Source organism: Peromyscus californicus, unplaced genomic scaffold (genome assembly GCF_007827085.1).
Source record: "Peromyscus californicus insignis strain IS unplaced genomic scaffold, ASM782708v3 Scaffold_15__1_contigs__length_86483966, whole genome shotgun sequence".
NCBI lineage: Eukaryota > Metazoa > Chordata > Mammalia > Rodentia > Cricetidae > Peromyscus > Peromyscus californicus.
In genome coordinates this window covers 66,353,030-66,372,810 of record NW_026294447.1, presented here as the reverse complement: position 1 = coordinate 66,372,810, position 19,781 = coordinate 66,353,030, and the positions used below count along the sequence as shown (strand labels likewise).

The 19,781-nt window shown below is 44.1% G+C and overlaps 1 protein-coding gene across 3 annotated transcripts in view; it reads left to right on the top strand.

Annotated features, from left to right (window-relative positions):
- Dnah11 (dynein axonemal heavy chain 11) overlaps positions 1-19,781 on the top strand; it is a 318,597-nt gene that overhangs the window by 165,556 nt on the left and 133,260 nt on the right. For all 3 annotated transcript variants that reach the window (XR_008218451.1, XM_052739195.1, XM_052739194.1), the window contains exons 46-51: positions 3,429-3,633; positions 8,810-8,975; positions 10,194-10,296; positions 12,688-12,927; positions 16,306-16,467; positions 16,731-16,924. Coding sequence is in view for 2 of the 3 variants with exons in the window: in XM_052739195.1 (XP_052595155.1) it covers positions 3,429-3,633; positions 8,810-8,975; positions 10,194-10,296; positions 12,688-12,927; positions 16,306-16,467; positions 16,731-16,924 (1,070 nt within the window). In the remaining variant the exon portion in view is untranslated. The remainder of the gene's footprint in view (positions 1-3,428; positions 3,634-8,809; positions 8,976-10,193; positions 10,297-12,687; positions 12,928-16,305; positions 16,468-16,730; positions 16,925-19,781) is intronic.

The following is a 19,781-nucleotide window of genomic DNA, read 5'->3' as shown; positions in this document are numbered from 1 at the left end:
CAAAGAGACGGGGAGGGGATGCAGACCTGAACCTCTGGTCCCCCTGGGGTAGCAGCATAGAACCCTTACCCTGACCTGACAGCCCTAGCTCTATATCCTCAAACAGCAGTCTTGTCCGAGAGCTGGACAGTAGCATCATGGCCAACTGAAACCAGAGAAGGGGCTCCACCCTCTGCAACTCAGGTTAGTGACCTTTGGGTCCACGGTGGCACTGGCAGCAGCAGAGTCCCAGAAGTCCCCCGACCTTTATTCATGCTGTCCTGTATCTATCCTGTTTAAGCTGAGAGACCAGAATGCTACAGTCCCTTCTAGAGCTGCTTGTCCGTGGACTAATGGCCTCCACCAGGCTCTGCCTCTCAAACGTTCTACCACCATTTTCCAACACGGCCACATGGGGCCAAGATTTTAACCCAAGAACATCTGGGGCTCACACACTGCAATGACAGCAAATGGCAGCTTGAACATAGTGGAGGCCACCAGGAAAGGAGAGCCAGGCAGAACACTGGGTGTTAGAGGCTACCAGCCATGTTTGCTGCATGCACCACCGTCTGTCATCCTGTCCAGCCTACCTCCATCTTGGCTGCCCATCAATATTTCCTAGCTGGTTGAAAACTAAAGGCAAAAACTGTATCAAAGCTGGATACATCTTATTCATATTTAAAAGAGAACCAAAAAAAAGCAATTTTAGTCAACAAATTTTATGGAACTGAAAAATCAGTTTTCTTCCTGGGAAGTTTTGCACTTTACATTCAGTGGTACCAAACATGCTTGTTCTATATATGCTGGAGCAGGGCCATGGTAAGTTAGAAATACCATTATAATTCCAGGCCCTTTCTAAATAATTTAGATCTATGAACTAATTTATTCCTTTTGTGCATATGTGCTCGTGTGTGTGTGCGCGTGTGTGGGATGTGTGGCTGTGTGTGACTGCGCTTGCACACGGGCATGTGAGCATGTGGAGACTAATGCTGTCGGCTTCAGTCACGTCTCCACCTTATTTTTTAATGCAAATCACTGAACCTGTAGCTCGCTATTGGCGAGAGTGGCTGGCCAGGAGCCCAGGGTCTCCCGTTTCTGATTTCCCCAGTGCGGGGATTATAGGCACTTTGGTGCCTGGCTCCTTGTGTGGGTACTGGTGATTCAAACTCAGGTCTCCATCCTCTGTGGCCCACACTTTACTGGATGAACCATCTCCCATCTTATTCTTTACAGCATCCTGGTCACAAGGCCCCATTTTATACATGGAGAAACAGGAAAACAGAGAAGGAAAATGTTTCCACAGTGGTATTGGTGGTGAGCATAGAATGGCAAATGATCCTGATTTGTCTAGGACTGGAGGCATTTCCAGAATATTAAATTATAGGTGGTGATGATGCACACCTTTAATTCCAGCACACGGGAGGCAAAGGCAGGTGGATCTCTCTGAGGTCAAGGCCAGCCTGGTCTACAGAGTGAGTTCCAGGACCGCTAGACATGTTTATACAGAGAAACCCTGTCTTGAAAAACAAACAAACAAACAAACAAAAAAGCATTAACTTTTGAAACTGGGAGACGTGGTCGTACTGAATCGAGCCGAGCAGCCTGTCAGTCTGAATCCCAAATCCATGCTCTGAAGAGCTGTTTGTGTTGGGAGTTTTTACTGAGCTCAGGCTCCACAGATTTCAACCCAGGCACCTGCACTCACTCACCAGCTGTGACACTCTCCAAGTGACCTAATGTTTTAGTTAAGGTTTCTGTTGCTGGGAAGAGACACCATGACCATGGCCGCTATTGTAAAAGAAAACATTTAATTGGGATGGCTCACTTACAGTTCAGAGGTTCAGTCCATTATTGTCATGGTGGGACACTGTGGCATGCAGGCAGACGTGGTGCTGGAGAAATAGGTGAGAGTCTTACATCTTGGAGGCAACTGGAAGTAACTGAGACACTGGGCAGTATCCTGAGCGTAGGAGACCTCGGAGCCCACCCTCACAGTGACACACTTCCTCCGACAAGGCCACACCCACTCCAACAAAGCCACACCTCCCAATAGTGCCACTCCCTATGAGCTTATCAAACTACCACACCTGAGCTCTCATAGTTTTAGTTAATGCTCACTGAGAAGGAAACAGCAACAAAAAATGTCTCACAGGTTTGCTGTGGATTCCTGGATTATGTGGCACACGTCTTAGTGGAGGCCACCCAGCTCTGCAGGTGTTCATTTCTGGTATTCATATACGAAGAAAGGAGCCGGCAGCCAAAGAAAAATACAGTGACAGCGACTGTGGGCAAGAAGGGAAAGCACTACCTTGTGTGTTTCAAAGTCTGGCCTTCACGAGGTGCTGGGGTCACTGTGTTAAAAAGGAAGTTGGAGAATAGATGGTTACATCAAGGCCATTACCCAGAATGATCCACGGAATACTTCATTCTGGTCAGTTTGCACTAACCAAGTAATGAAGAACTATCTTTTATGCGTATGTGTGTGTTTTTAAATGTCAAAAATCAACCCTGTAAGTAAAGGGTTTTTGTGTATGTTTGTATTGTTTACCACTTTTCAGTTTGAACATCAAAAAATGCACCAAAATGGCAGCTGTTTTTCAGTTGTGCAGAATTCAGTCTGTGTGTCTATCCTTTGTCTGAATATTTTTATTTTAGTTTATATTTCCCAAGTCTGTTATTTATTATTATGGGCGGGGGCATGCACACACATGCATGCAAACATATGATGTCACCAGGAAAGGGGTCACCCTACAGAGGTCAGAGGGTTACCTCGTAGAGTCAGTTCCCCTTCTGCCTCTGGTGGCTGCTGAAGATTGAACTTGGGTTGCCAGACTGGCACCGTAAGGGCCTTTCCTCACTGAGCTACTTAGTCAGCAACCCTGAGCCTAATTTTCACTCATTTTCTTTTATTCTTATAGGGCACTTCAAATTTCTATGGAACATTATGGTATCTGAATAAATAAAAAGTAATAAACTGCCAAATCTCAAAGTATAAGCATAAAGGCTTAATTTTTAACGAAAGTTTCACATACGCTTTGGATCTGGGCATACTTCACCTGTTCCCCTAACTGATGTCTCCTTGTACTGATCCCTTATGCAGGGGCTGTTCCCACTGGTCTCATCAGCTTCTGAAGAGGGTGGGCACTTCCAACATGTCTGCCTTTTTCTCTCCCATACCTACAACAGCTGGGGGAAGGAGAGGCTCTAGGAAAGGGGCCTAGGGGTGATTCCTTTCCTTGGAATGATGCTATCAGCTGCCTCTGTTCCAGCAATTGATGGCATCGCCCAGCTGCCCTCCTGGAAGCGGTGACGTCTGCACTACTACTCAGTCTCTCCTACTGGGCATGAACTTGTACAGAGAGTTCCTTGGGTCTTAATTCAAAATTGAGCGTTGGGTCAGCCTTGAACCTCTGTCTTTCTCTGACCGTTCTCCTGCTTCTCTCTCCCAGACAGTTCTGGTACACACTCCAGAGACAACTCGTCTTAGGTATTTTACTGAGCTGCTGCTTGAGAAAGGCAAACCGCTAATGCTAGTTGGAAATGCAGGAGTGGGGAAAACAGCCTTTTTGAGTGACACCCTGGCAAGTCTCCCTGAGGACTACATAGTGTCCCGTGTGCCTTTCAACTACTACACGACATCAGCAGCGCTGCAGAGTAAGTGCCCCTTCCCCTGGTACACAGATGTGGCCTGCACACCTGCCCCTCCTCTGGTACACAGATGTGGCCTGCACACCTGCCCCTCCTCTGGTACACAGATGTGGCCTGCACACCTGCCCCTCCTCTGGTCCACAGATGTGGCCTGCACACCTGCCCCTCCTCTGGTACACAGATGTGGCCAACACACCTACTTCACTCATAGTTACCCCTGGTATACAGACTTTAACTGTTGCTAGGAGTTTGTTTGAGACAATGTATCACCACATATCCCAGGCTTTCCTGGAATGTGTGATGGTTCTCCTCACCATCCTGAGTGCTGGATGATAGGCATGTGCCATCATGCATGGATCATTTTGACCTTTAATTTCACTTCTAGCTTTTTTGGGGTTATTACTTGGTAAACCAGCAAAAAGTTTATATTCACAGAGATAATTACGTCACCTCTAAACCATTTAATTCCCTGTAATTAATTCATGGAACTGGGTAATACAGGGGTGTTAAAAAGGGGTCCTCTGCCTACTCTTTCAAGGAAGGAGTTGATTCCAGACACACTCAAAGTGTATCAAATGGCATGCCCAACTTTGAGTTATTTCATTTATTCCCATTATATTTATTTAGTGTGGTTGGGTGGCACATATGCAGAAGACAGAGAACAACTTGCTGGAGTCAGTTCTCTTTTTCTACCTTGTGGGACCCAGGGATCGAATTCAGTTAATCAGTCTTGGCAGCAAGCACGTTTACCTGCCAGGCCATCTCAGTGGCCTTGTCAATCAGTCGTGTGTGTGTGTGTGTGTGTGTGTGTGTGTGTGTGTGTGTGTGTGTGTGTGTAATGCTGAGCTATTGGATAAATATATTGTAAGAAACACAGGCTTTGCATTCTGAGAGCCAAGTGAAGGGGAGACAGCCTGAACAGCTAAAGTCAGTCATCCTGTTGCTGCCCAGCACAAGGAAGGGACAGTAAGGTACTGAGGTCTCAATTGCTGATTGAAACTGTTGGGTTGCTCTGAGTGTGTGTCCCTGAGATGTATACGTGCATGCATGTGTGATTTTCATGGCTGTGTTGCTGGAGTCAAGTAATAAACTTTCTTTCCCTCCAACATTAGCACAGTCAACACTGGATATTCTCTAAGCTCTTCCTTCAGTCAGTTTGTCTTGTTTTTGTGAATGAGATAATCAGAAAGCTGATTCTGTTTTGTTTCTTTAGCAAATGTGTGTGATTTCTCTACTTGTCCTAGGCGTTGTATGAGGAATGGGTTCTGTTCAGAAGTGCAAAGGAAAGAATTCCTTATGAGTTAAGCCTGGGAGATTAGGCTACTGCTCATCAGTTCAACAAATGATATGATAAGATACATCTAGTTCCCAAGAGGGCGAGACACGCTAAGGTTGAGAGATGCTTATCAAATTAGGACAGGGAAGAGCTGCAGATGTCAGTGTGCTCCAGAAGAGAATTTCAAGCATGTGAGATAGGTGATGTCTAGGCAGAGAAAGTTTGGGATGGAAGGATCAGCTTCAGAGAAGAACGCTGTAGCATACAATGAACTGAGTCTGAAAGATGACTGGTGTAGCACGAATCTTAAAAGGTCTTATTAATAAAAACAAACCTGGAGCCAGGTATTGGGGTGAATGCTGGAAGATCAGAGAAGCAGAACAAGCCACTGCCATCTCACTTCGCCAGTTCCTCAGCTGATCCTGTTTCCTCAGACTGGAAGCCTCTGAGTCCTCATCTAAATGGATCTCAGCTGACCTGCTGCTCAAAAGCCTAAAAGCTTAACCAACCCTCCTAAACAATAAAAATTATCCCAGACCCAAAACCCTTTAAAGGACCGAAAAACCACCTGCCCCACACCACCTCTTTGGGAATGTGGGCGTTGTATTCTTAAAATTGCTTCCTGCTGGATATGGGTGAAGGTATCTTTATTCTGAAAAGAAAAAATTTAGGTTAATTGTCAAATTCTAGGAAAGGTAACTATATCCCTTGTTGTCCAGTCTGTGCATAATGCCAAAGTTCAGGGCTTATCTCAAGTCCTTATTCAAGTAGTCTTTGAAACTGGATCATCTCAGCTAGCCATCTCAAAATTGCTCTGAGCAGTTTGTAGTCCAAAGCTGATCTGTAGGTGATGTTTGTCAGCTTAGTGATATTATTGTCCATGTGGAATTGTTGTTGTTGTGGGGCCCCATCTTCTTCCTGGAGACCTCAAATTGGCCGTGATTTCCTGCAGAAAACTGATAGAGACTCGAACACAAAGACGTGTATAGGCAGCTAATTGAAGCCTTTTTTCTAGAATTAGTTAGTACTCTGTATGACCATTAATATCTTAACAAAGTTTAATATATATAGATATATTAATCTTGTAAATTTTGATATAAAATTCATACTTTAAAAAAAGTTTAAAGAATCAGAATAGAATCAAAGAATTGAGATTAGTAGTAATAGAATAGTCCCTTAATTTTTTGTTGTTGTTTGTTTTTTTGGTTTTTGGTTTTTAGTTTTTCCTCCTGTCCCATATCAGAAGATGGCTCTTTCTTTTGGCATGATACAGGTAGTTTGCATTTTCCTTTTAACAACATGCTTGGGTTTAAAGAAGGAGAGAGCCATTCTGACCCCAGATAAGTTTATTAGGGTGTACAATATTTTGGGGAACACACTATCACCACAGACTGGGGCATGGTGGTTAAAGAGAAGAGGGGAGGCTGGGGTCAGAGCTGTGCTGCAGACAGGGAGATCAGCTGTCCAGTTCAGGGGCAGTTCTGGGTGACATAGACCAGCTGAGCATCACAGTTCTGGAGCCCGGGCTGTATAAGCCAAAGAGACTGCATTTCACATGGTAGCGATGGTGAACCATTGAGAGGGAGCAAGAAACTGACCGATGCTAACTGCGTCTCAGAATAATCTGATGTTGGGAAGACCGATTCTACTGAGCAACATACCAACTGATGTGGCCCTGGGCTGGAGGCCAGAGTAAAAGAAAGGAGGTGGTAGTGGAAATGTCAGGAAATGACATGAGATATCATCTGTAGGTTGGAGTTGGACAGATGAGGGTCAGAGAGAATCCTGTGAGACTTTCCTGGCTGACTTGGGAAGAGTTTTGACCTCATAAGCAGGGGCATAGAAACATAGGGAAGAGGAAAGCTCATCCTCCCTCCCTCCCTCCCTCCCTCCCTCCCTCCCTCCATCCTTCTCTCTCTCCCTCCCTCTCTCTCTCCCTCTCTTTTGAGACATAGTCTCTATATAGACCTGACTTCTCTGGAACTCATTATGTAGACCAGGCTGGCCTCAAGCTCAGAGATCCACCTGCCTCTGCCTCTCAAGTGCTGGGATTAAAAGCTCGTGCCATGTGCCTGGCTCTAATAGTCTCAAAGATTATTATTTTCACAGATTTTAAGATGTTTAGAGTACCTGGATTTGTAAAATAGTATGTATCTATCAGGCCTTAATATATGATCACAATATTTAAGTTTGAATTGTCACATATTTGGACATGCCAAAAATAAGTTTTTGGTACATAACAAAAATGAATTTAAAAGGGGAACTGACGGGGGCCACAGCTTCTTAAAAATCTTTTTTGACACAACATATGAAAACAACCAAACATATGGAAAAACAATTATCATAGACTGTGGCAGGAATCTTAAAAAGTTCTTATTAATAAGATCAAACCTGAGGCCAGTTATTGGGGTGAACGCTGGAAGATCAGAGAAGAAGAACAAGCCACAGCTACCTTACCTCTCCAGTTCCTCAGCTGATCCTGTTTCCTCAGACTGGAAGCCTCTGAGTCCTCATCCAGAGTGGGTCTCAGCTGAACTGTAGCTCAAAAGCCTGAAAGCTTAACCAGCCAAATGCTTCTAGTTCCTGGTCTTCACGCCTTATATACCTTTCTGCTTTCTGCCACCACTCCCTGGGATTAAAGGCTCGCTTTCTGAGATTAAAGGTGTGAGTCACCATGCCTGGCTGTTTCCAGTGTGGCCTTGAACTCACAGAGATCCAGAGGGATTTCTGCCTCTGGAATGCTAGGATTAGAGGTGTGAGTGCCATCATTTTCTGGCCTCTGTATCTAGTGGCTGTCCTGTTCTCTGACCCCAACTAAGTTTATTAGGGTGCACAATATTTTGGGGAACCCAACACCACCGCAATAGACACAGATGACACAATGAAATGGAATGTGCCCAGCTTAGAAAAACAAAGGCAGACCGTAAGATGTAAGGAAGGCTGATCACCAAAGATCAAAGATGAAGGTTGTCTTATTGACTTAAGGTTCTCTCTCCCGCCCTCCCACCTCCTTCCCCTCCGTGTGTGTGTGTGTGTGTGTGTGTGTGTGTGTGTGTCTGTCTGTGCATAAGAGATAGTGTAAAGATGCACTTAGAAAGAGGTACAAACACCCAAGTGGCAGTAGAGTTAATGTCCAGCCAACATCTGGAAATGTGGAACAGTTGTTTGCCAAAGGTGTCTATCTACTGTATACTTCTTTGTTTATCTAGCAAATGAATAATAATTAATAATAATAAATGTCATCAGTAGGGATATAACAACAACAATAACACACACACACGCACACCTTCTTTGCCCCGAGATGTTTGTAGTGTGAAGAGTCAACATGCAGTTAGATACTATGTCAAGGAAACAGTACTCAGATCCTCTCCACCCCGCCTCAGAGTCATCAGTAACAGAGAGTCATACAGGCCCAGGAAAAACACCAAGTTACACTTGGGTAGTATCTACATGCACTTTCTTCTTGTGCCCCAGTGGTCCAAGAAAAGAAGTATTGGAAACCTCTCGGGGGACATGGGAGCTGCTCCTAGACTCTCCAGCAAAGAGAATGGAGATGGATTTAGAGGCCAGGCTGTGGCAGACCCAGCAGCCAGCCATGAGCTATAGTAAGTGAGAAAGGACACATTATCAGCAACAAGACTTTCTCCCATATGAGCAACAATGCTGTGCCGCACACCTTTGTTGAGTAGGTTTCCAAAGAAGGAGGGTCGGAATGACCTTGGGTAACAGGAGGGCGATGGGCAGGGGCCATGTTACAGACAGCAGCAGCAGCAGAGACTCTCACATCCAGAAAACATGACATGAATGAATCACCATGAACGAGGAAGACTTTTGGAAAAATAAGTAAGGGTAGAAATGTTACATTCCGCCAGCCATTTGTGACAAAAATTATGTACATATTTTTAGGAATTCTTGAAAAACCTCTAGAGAAAAAAGCTGGTCGTAACTATGGTCCAAGAGGAAATAAAAAACTGGTTTACTTCATTGATGATCTGAACATGCCTGAAGTGGACGTCTACGGCACTGTCCAGCCTCATGCACTGCTTCGACAGCACATAGACTATGGGCACTGGTAAGCAAACCCCTGTGTTCTGCTGCCCACCAAAAACTCATTATTACAGTGTAGGGACATCTGAAGACAGAATTATCCCAGATTGTTTAGTCTGGGAACATTTTCTTTTCTTCAGTTTGTAATCTTGTTTTTTTTTTTTTTTTTTTTTTTTTTTGGTTTTTTGAGACAGGGTTTCTCTGTGTAGTTTTGCGCCTTTCCTGGAACTCGCTTTGTAGACCAGGCTGGCCTCGAACTCACAGAGATCCGCCTGGCTCTGCCTCCCGAGTGCTGGGATTAAAGGCGTGCGCCACCACCGCCCGGCTGTAATCTTGTTTTTAATGTGTGTGCACATGTATGTCTGCGTACATGTTTGTACATATGTGTGCATATGAGGAGGCCAGAGATCTACACCCGATACCAGGCCACTTTATATCTCACTTTTTGAGACAGGGTACTTCATTGAACCTGGAGCTCCCTGACTCTAGACTGGCTGGGCCCATCGATCCCCGTCTCAACTGCTGGGAGTACAGGGGCATGCTGCCATGCCTGCTCTTGGATGCTGGCGATCTGAACTCGGGTCTGTGTGTGTGTGTGTGTGTGTGTGTGTGTGTGTGTGTGTGTGTGTGTGCGCGTGTGCATGCGTGTGTGTGTGTGTGTGTGTGTGTGTGTGTGTGTGGCAAGCACCTTACTAACCAAGCCATATTCTCAGCCTTTCCCTTTACTTTTAATCATATTAAACAGAACAGTTTCCCTTCATATCTTTGCAAGATTGGATTGGAAAGTAGTCAAGCAACGTAGCAACTGTGCGGAAATTAAGCTGCACTTAGTTGCTGAAGAAAAGCTTGGCTTTACCCTATAGGGTGTGAGCGTTGGATCGTATGTGGGCACTCTAGTTTGCTATCCTTGACAGTAAACACAGGGTGAAGGAGCCCCAGCCCACCCACCAACCCTTGCTGTGAGGACAGCAGGGTTTCCACCCATGTTAAGAGCCACGTGAAAATCAATGAGCAGTAATAGTTTATATTGATTCAGCTTCTGATCTTGGCTTTGGCCTCCAACAATTCTGTCGCCTTCCATTTCTGAGCTAAGGTTTTGATGTCCCCCAGATAAGACCAAGAAGGTCAAGCTTGCAAAACGATTGTAAAGATAAAGTGTCTGTGATCAAATCCTTCACAAGCTGGTGCCTCGCTGTTTTGTCATCTTGCTTTTAGATTTGAGGTTCTGTTTTCTGTCCCTTAGGTATGATCGACAGAAGGTGACGCTTAAGGAAATCCGCAGCTGCCAGTACGTGGCCTGCATGAATCCCATGGTGGGCAGCTTCACGGTCAACCCGAGGCTGCAGGTGGGTTTCATACCACTCTTCCTAGATGCCCTCAGATGTCGTATTCAAAATGTAGACCATGCTGTGTATGCTGGCACACTCTTGAAATGCCAGCACTGGGGAGGCTGAGGAGGCTGTGTTATGAGTTCAAGGCCACCCTGAGCTACACAGTGAATTCCAAGGTAGACTGAGCTCCTTAGTGAGACCTCTCTCAACAAAATACATTATCTTGTTTCTTGGTGCTTATAAAGTAAGACTCACTAGACAGGTAATTAAGCAGCTATGTTCCTTTCTAATCAATACAATATTTTTAGTTAAGGTTTACATTTATAGCAAAATGAGCTGAAAGTATTTCTGTCTAGTACCTCATCCACCCACCACCTGCTTCGTTTGAACTCTTTTTAACCTCTTGCATTAGTTACATTTGATGAGGCACATAATTATTAACTAACACTCAGAGTTTCCACTGGGGTTCCTCCTTTGTCTTACTTGTTCTGTGGGGTTGTCAAAGGGATCGTGACAGGTGTCCACCATCAAAATATCACACAGAATAGTTTCTCTGCCTGGAGACCCTTCTGCTATGTGGTCAGTCTTCCCTTGCCTCTGCATCCCCTGCAACCATGAATCTTTTGAAAATCATTTTTTCCAGTTTTGTTATTATGGTAAAATACATGTTACATAAAATGTATCAGCTTAACCAAGCATTCCAAGTGTACAATTGAGTATACGAAACGCTTTCTTCCGCCATGTCACCACCATCGGTCTCTGTGAGACTCTTACGTGAAACTGAAACTCTGTCCATTGAGCAGTGACCCCCGTTGCTCTCTCCTCTGACCCCCCTTCCTCTGTCCTCTGGGCCCTGACAGTCGCCATCAGACTTTCTGTCTCTCTGACCCTGCCTTCTCTAAGTACTTCACATAAGTGGAGACCTACACTATTTGTCTGAGGACTGGAGTACTTCACTTAGCATGTCGTGCTAAAGATCACACATGTAGCATATTGCAGAATTTCCTTTTGAAACCTGGGGATGCACTGTTTTGTCTTACACGCTGCATTTTGCTTATCTGTTCACTGACCCATGAACACTGGGTCACTTTCATGTTTTCTTTCTGGGGAGAATAAAGCCAGCCGTTCTGAACATAGGCACACAAATATCGCTCAGAAATTCTGCTTTCGATTCTTTTGACTGTCTACCCAGAAGTGGAATTACAGGATCAGACAGTAATTTGGTTTATAGCCTTTTGAGGACCTATCATCCTGTTTCTATGATGACCAAGTCACCTTTCACCCCCACCAACAGTGCACAAGGGTTCTGGTTTCTCCACATCTTTGTCAACATAGAATTCCTACTTCGTTTTTTTTATAGCAGCTGTGCCAATGGGAACATGGCAGTATCATTGTAGTTCTGTTTGCACTTCTCTGGTGATTAGAGATCAGAGCATCTTTTCATGTCCTGATCCATGTGCACATCTTCTTGGGGGGGGAGATGTTATTAAAATCTTTTTAGTCATTTTTGGATCAATTGGTTTTTTGGTTTTTTGTTTTATTTTGTTTTTGTTTTGCTTTTAAATTTTAAGCATTCTCTCCCATATTGTGGCTATTTAATACTTAAGCACTGATCACTTTATCATCTCAATAATAAGTCCTTTTCCAGAATAGTTTGTAGTGAGAATCCTTTGTGTAACCCTTTTAGACTGTCTTCTTTCAGCTACCTTAGCCATAGCACGTAGGCCCCTCATGTCCTTTCGTTGCTTAGTAGGGCATTTCTCCTTGTTGCTGAGTGGCCTTTGTTGTATGAATGGACCGAATTCATTCATTCACTGCCTGAGGGACAGCTTGGTTCCTTTGCTTTCAGATTTTGGCAATGAGGCGTAAAGCTACCATAAACATAAACAGGCAATGTCTTGTAAGTGCATGTAAGCTTGATAACGGTGATGTCAGCCAGCACTAACACCTGTGCAACAGACAACACAGAAAGTGCCTTCTCACCTATTGGAGTCAGCTGCATGTGAACAAGGTGTCTGCTGGTCTTGTCTAGGCTCACTTTGAATGTCTGGGGCGTGGCTGTCACCTGATCTAACGTGGCATGGGCTGGAGTGGTGGTGACAATGTGCCTCTGCCTTCTGTATCTTCCATCCTTTAGCAGAACTTCAAAAGCTCATGGAAAGTCAAAGGCTTAAGAGAACAAATGTGAACAGCAAGCCTTTGACAATGGCTAGCCCTCTGTCATCTCCACTTCACTCCGGGTTCAAGCGGGTCATGTGGCCACCCAGAGTCTGGGAAGATGGCGGTAATACATTATATGGCAGTGGTCCTAAATAAAGGAGAGAGCAAAGCATCAAGTGTTGGGTTTGTTTTGTTTGCACTTTCTGGTTTGGTCGTAATCTCTATGATGTACTAACTGTTTTTCAGAGACATTTCACGGTGTTTGCCTTCAACTTTCCATCACTGGATGCACTGACAACCATCTATGGCCAGATCTTCAGCTTCCATCTCCAGCAGCAAGCATTCTGCCCATCGGTTCTCAAGACTGGCCCCTCTTTGATCCAGGCAACAATAGCGTTCCATCAGATGATGGCAGAGAGCTTTGTACCCACAGCTGTTAAATTCCACTACATTTTTAATCTGAGAGACCTATCAAATATCTTCCAGGTATCTCAACTGGCAAGTTAGCTTCTTGAAAATCAGTATAACTTATGGCGTTCATTTATAGAACTACTTCGGTTTTAAAGTATACTTTGTTATTTTGTGTCTGTTTCTCTTCTTTTACTCATAAACTTTTCTGTGAAAGAACATGGCAAACCTTTTTAACAATGAGATGGTGGTTCCCTTCAGGATGTGCAACATCTGTGCTAATACAGCAAGGTACCTGGGACTTGGTAATTCATAAGCAATGAGAATTTATTGCTCCTAGTTCAGTGGTACTGAAAAGTCTGCAGTCAAGGTACCAGCAAGTCCAGTGTCTGGTGAGGGCCTGCCCTGTGTTTTCGGGATGGTGCCTTGAACATTTTGTCTACCCACAGCAGACAGGATAGAAGGGCAAACACCTAGCACTGTTTGTATGAGGTCACCTCTTCATGGTTACTTAATAACTGTCAGAGGTTCCACCTCTTCATACTGTCACATTGGCAATTAAGTATTTTTTCATTGTGTGTGTGTCTGTGTGGTGTGTGTCTGTGTGTCTCTGTGTGTGTATGTGTGTGGTGGTGGAGGTGGTGGTATGTGTGTGTATGTGGTGGTGGTGGTGATGTGTGTATGTGTGTGTGTCTGTGCGTCTGTGTGTGTGTGTATCTCTGTGTGTGTGTGTCTGTGTGTGTTTGTGGTGGTGGTGTGTGTGTGTATGTGTATGTGTCTGTGCATCTGTGTGTTTGTGTATCTCTGTGTGTGTGTGTCTGTGTGTGTTTGTGGTGTGTGTGTGTATGTGTGTGTGTATCTCTGTGTGTGTGTGTCTGTGTGTGTTTGTGGTGGTGGTGGTGGTGGTGGTGGTGGTGTGTGTGTGTGTGTGTGTGTGTGTGTGTGTGTGTGTGTGATATGGGAGGGGTACGTCCTACACATGCTTGTGGAGGTCAGATGACAACTTCGTGGAGTTGGTTCTCTCCTTCAACCTTTGTATGAATTCTGGGGTTTGAACTCAGGTCATCGGGCTTCACCCACTGACCTGTTTCATTGGCCCCACAATTAAGTTTTAATACATAAGTTTAGGGAGACATACAGACCATGGTAGATAGTGATTTTAGCAGTAAAAGTAGAAATTTGAACTTTGTAAACTAAGAGCTTATTATTGTAAGTGCCAAATAAGAGTAATTGGTCATGTTTTTGCGTGGAATGTCAATGCATCATTTTGAACACATATTAAAGTATGAAATTTTAAATTTAGGTCATTTGGTTTGATACCGAAAAAATTATCTTGATTGGATAGTGTGTTAGGGACAGACACAGAGACCAGGGGCCCATTATCCCTTCCAGAGGTGTGCCCCTGGTGATCTGAAGTGGGGGTAAGGGGGCACTGAGATTCAAACTGTAACACGTGGTGAAAGGGCAGTGTTCACTACTGATTATAGAAAGGAAATCCTAAAGAGGGATTTAAAGGTCTCGGATGTGGTGTGTCTATGGACAGCGACGTACCCGGGGGAGTGGTCTAAGATTCAGAGTTCCTTTGTACAGAGGACGAATGAGAAAACTTCACAGGACTTCCTCCAGCTCTGTTCAGAACCACTCCACAGCTACCTCAGAGCCCTACCACAGCATCAGACAGTAGCTTGGTAATAACATGGCCGTTTGCTTCCACATCTGGATTCCTAGCACCTGCCAGAAATGCTTTGCTTTGTAAAGCTTTGTTACAAGCAAGTCCTCCTCTTAACAGAAAAGGTGAATTGGGATGTGGTCCTGCCTGCTTAGCCTTCAGGTCCCAGTTGCCAGGCTCGTCTGATACCTGCAAACACCATCAGCCTCATGCAGCTTAATTCTCCACTGTGTCCTCTGTGATCTTGTGTGTGGAGAGCAAGCTGGCTGCCCAGGAGGCTGGGGTCACCTGCACCCCAGATGCTGAAGGGCATTGGTGGGCACGGGAGGCACAGCAAATCCTTGCTAATCCCGGATCTACCTTCCAAGAGAGGACAATTCACATTGGATCTTTTTATTTGGGGGTTTTTTTATTTGTGAAGTGAAAGGGGTTAGATTGTCTGGTATCAAAGGATTAAAGACAAGGAAAATCTGTATCCTGTTACTATCATTCTGTTTGTGCTTTGGTTTTTGTAAAAGCCATTGGAGACTGCGTGAGATAAATACGCAGAGGTGTGAGCTTTAGCTCCTGCTGACCCTTGAAATAGTTTTAGTTACATTCCTTAAAATGGGCGTGATGAGGGAGCTATAGAGCTGGTTCAGGCATGAAGAACACTTGTGGCTCTTGCCGAGGTCCCAGGTTCAGTTCCTAGCACTAACATGGTGGCTCACAATGATCTGTAACTCCCGTTCTAAAGGATCTAGCTCCCTCTTCTGGCGTCTGGGGTATTGCTCATATGTGGTACACATCCATGCAGGCAAAACGCCCATGCTTATAAAATAATAATAAATATTTTTTTTAAAGAGATGTGTATGATGAGGGAGAAAGATGGCTCAGCAGTTGGGAGCTGAATTCTTCTAGTTCTTCTAGAGGACACAGGTTCAATTCCCAACACCCACATGGTAGTTCACAACCATCTGTAACTCCAGTCCCAGGGAATCTGATGTCATCTTCTGACCTCCAAGGGCACCAGGCACTCCTGTGGTACACAGACATACATGCAGTTAGAACATCATACACACCTTTTTTTAGTGGCTATGATGCTGAATTTCTATAATATCACTTATCAGAAGGTGAAATGAGTTTTATTTGTACATGTGTATACACACCACTCCTGTTTATTTCTTTCAAATTGCTTGTGATGATACATTGTGTACCCTAATAAAGCTTGCCTGATCAGAGGACAGAGCCAGCCACTAGATTAGACAGAGCCAGTCACTAGATTAGACACAGAGGCCAGACAGTGGTGGCACACACCCTTAATCCTATCACTTGGGAGGCAGAGATCCATCTGGATCTCTGTGAGTTCAAGGCCACACTGGAAACAGAGCCAGGCAGTGGTGCCACACACCTTTAATCCCAGTACTGGGAAGCACAGACGCCTTTAATCCCAGGAAGGGACGGCAGGGCGGAGAAAGGTATATAAGGAGTGAAAAAACAGAAACTAAGGCAGTTCAGCTGAGATCCTTTCAGGTGAGGACTCAGGTTTTTCAGTCTGAGGATTCACAGAAGCAGGATCAGCTAATGTGCTAGCGGAATGAGGTTGACTGTGGCTTGCTCTGCTTCTCTGATCTTTCAGCTTTTACCCTAATATCTGGCTCAGGGTTTTTTTTTTTTATTAAAAGACCATCTAAGATTCGAACAACAATTGCTAAATTCAGTGTACAGTTAAATAAATACTGAAAGTGTTTATTTAAAATGACACTGTCTTCTGAATTCAAGGTGTGTTTCCCATTCCTCTCATATAGGGGATTTTGTTTGCTTCTCCTGAGTGTTTAAAATGCCCAGAAGATTTAACGCGCCTGTGGCTTCATGAATCATCTCGTGTTTATGGAGACAAACTGATAGACACAAATGATTGTGACTTATTTCAGAGGAAAATGGTGGAAGCTGCCCATAAGTACTTTAAAGTAAGTGAGTGAAGGTCACTGTTCTCTGGGCTCTGGCTGGTATGAGGCCGGAGTTAGAGAGACTCTGGGTTGCAGATGAGCAAGCATCCTTCCCTTTCCTACAACATCTGAGATTCACAGATGAGCTGGGTCTGGGTTAATCGACATTGTCCTATCTGCTTGTGCAGAGACCTGCTGCCACAGGCAGGTCTCTTGGGTAGGTCTCTGCCCAGGTGACTCTTGAGGTGGCTCTTATACCACAGCCTGTTCTTCTTCTCCTGCAGGGTGCTGAGGATAGCACGCTGCTTCGACAGCCCCTTATTTATTGCCACTTTGCTAGTGGTGAGGAAGACCCTCGTTACATGCCCGTGAAGGACTGGGAAGGGCTGAAGGCAATTCTGAGAGAAATGGTAGACAACTACAACGAGCTCCACTCTGCCATGCACCTGGTGCTGTTTGAAGACGCCATGCAGCATGTGTAAGTTGGTTGGTCACAGTGTCTGTCCGTTCAGAATTGTTCTTACAGCACTAAAGTACATGTCACTGTTAATTATGTCACAGTCTTAACTGCATACATAGAGGCAAACTATTTTCTAAAAGGCTAAAGATCCATCCAAAAAGTTTTCTTTCCCTGCAGCCCTGTCAGAGAAGGGTATTAAGAAAGAGGAACAGCAATGACTTGTGGGATTTGTGGGTGGGACTTAACCTGACCTTCCTGGATTAAGTAAGCTATGTTGAGTGCCCACTGCATTCTAGATAGTGACATGGCTAATTCTGTTGTGGAATATTATTTTAAGGTGTGTTACTTTTGTTTATGTTGCATTTGTTTAACTCTGTGAAGCTGTGTTATTGTGCCTGTCTAAAACAACTAATGGTCTAATAAAGAACTAAAAGGCCAATAGCAAGGCAGGAGAAAGGATAGATGGGGCTGGCAGGCAGAGAGAATATATAGAAGGAGAAATCTGGGAGAGGGAGGAAGTAGCCAGAGAAGGAGGTCTCCAGGGGCCAGCCACTCAGCTACACAGCCAGCCACAAAGTAAGAGTAAGATTTACAGAAATAAGAGAACATGAAAAGCCCAAAGGCAAAAGGTAATGGGGATAATTTAAAGTTAAGAAAATCTGGCTAGAAACAAGCCAAGATAAGACTGAGCATTTATAAGAAATAACAAGACTCCATGTGATTTATTTGGGAGCTGGGTGGCGAGCCCCCCAAAAGAGAAAAAACAAACAATACCACAATTCTTTTGGTGTCTTACAGCAGTTAGTGAGAACAAAAGGATGGCAGATCTTCTTAGAAGGAAATGAAAAGAAGTTGTTTGCTTGGGGTAGAGCATGACCATCAAGGCTCACATCCCAGCCTGGGCACTCCCAATACCTTCTCTATTGAAGCTTGAGTATGTGAGTGCTCCAAGTGAAGATTTATCAGAACATGAACAAATGATCAAGAAAAATGTCCCGAGAGTAATGTGTTATGCCAAAAGGTACAACAGCTTGAGAATGCAATGCCTCATCCACAATGCCTAGGACCAGAAGGGTTTAGAGTTTCTGATATGTTCTTCATGTTTTGAAGTATTCGTAGAATGATACATCTTGGGAATAAGCCCCCAACCTAATCAGAACATCATTTTACTTCTCATATATTAAACTTTCCACACATCACTTCCAGGTAGCTTTGTGCATTTTTAATATAGTTGAGATTTGACTGTAATCCAACTCTTAGACCCATAAAATGTTTTAGATTTTAGAGCAGTTAAGATTTTGGGATAAAGGATGTTCAACCTGTCTTGGATTTCTAAAGAGGAACTTGGTGTCAGAGGGAGGAGGTGGCATTTCAACTGAGTTCTATATGACTGGGGCGACTTATTATAGAAAAATTAGGGAGAAGTACATTGCAGAGGGTCACTGTGGCTGTGAACTGTGAATGTTCAAATAACAGAGTGAAAGATCACGGTGGCTGTGGCATATGTAACATAGGTTAAAAAAACAGGGCAAGCGAAATATGAGACTGGAGAGGCATAGACAGGCCTTATGTACACAGAACATCTCTTAACAAAGCTAAGGAGCCTTGAGGACGGTGCTGGATGGACTGTAGCATGGGATCTCAAACTGCTTGTCTAAACAGTTTCTGTTGCCACCGAGTGGGAAGTCAATTACATCTTTACAGCAAATACAGTTGTCCTTGTCCCCCTCATCCTCCTAGGCCTTTCTATTAAGTAACAATGGATAAGAGTTAAATTTTTTAAAAGTAAATCAATAAAAACAAGAAAAATTATTTATGAAAGAAGTGACTCTGAATAGGAGAGGTATAGGAAATTTAATTTTTAGAAGAGTTATTTTTAAATGTTTAGCCTTGGGCTAAAGGAAAATGCTCCCCACCATCACTTACGGCAAGCACGCTGAGTGTCAGTAGTTTCATTGATACATTTTCAGCGATCCCTTAATTACACACACCAGGGGAGGTTAGGTGGAAACCAGTAAATTATTGGCCACACTGTTCCCTGTGACATTGGGATATGCTGGCAGCACGTGTGACCTGGTGAAGCCAATCCCCCCCCAACCCTGAGGCGGAAGGGCCTTTCCCATATATTATCTTCAGTATGGGATTCTCTGTGGCCCAAACCATAGAGTGTTTCTTTGATCCGGGATTATAAGAGTAAGGCAGATTGACTCAGCATTGGGGATGACTTGAGTGCCCTTGAGCGTTGAAGAAAGGGACATTGCCACTTAGTGAGTCCTGTTAGATAAAAACCTGGAAGCATGCCTGAAGATGCAACCAAGCCTAACTGGACTTGGGGTTTCTCTCCTGCTCTTTCCCAAGGTGATTTTGTTCATGTGGTCACATGATGTAAAATCTAATGGACTCACCAGGCTTGTAACAGTAACCTGTCTCCTCAGTTACTGGAGACTTGAAGTGACGTTACTCATCGGTCCTGGTATAAGTGACTCCAGCTTCAGTTTTCCAAAAACAAAAGCAACATGGATCATCCAGGGCTGGGATTTGTTTGTTTAGAAAAGCAAACATAATAGGGCCCAACTTTTATAATTGGACATATGCATACTTTATATTTTGTGCTTTTTAATTTGGATATGAGCCATTTCTTCAACTATACTAGTATTGCATTAATGTTAAAACCAAAGTATTCATACCTGGCAAATGGAGCGATGATATCATTAGTATAAACAATCAGAATCTCTAGACTAGAGTAGGAAGAAAATTTCAGATAACAATGACTAATGTTGTGACATACATGTGAGGCCACCTTTAGTGAAAGGGGAGCAAGAATCATATAAGAAACAAGTGATAGGGCCTAGGGAGACAGCTCAGTGGTTAAGAA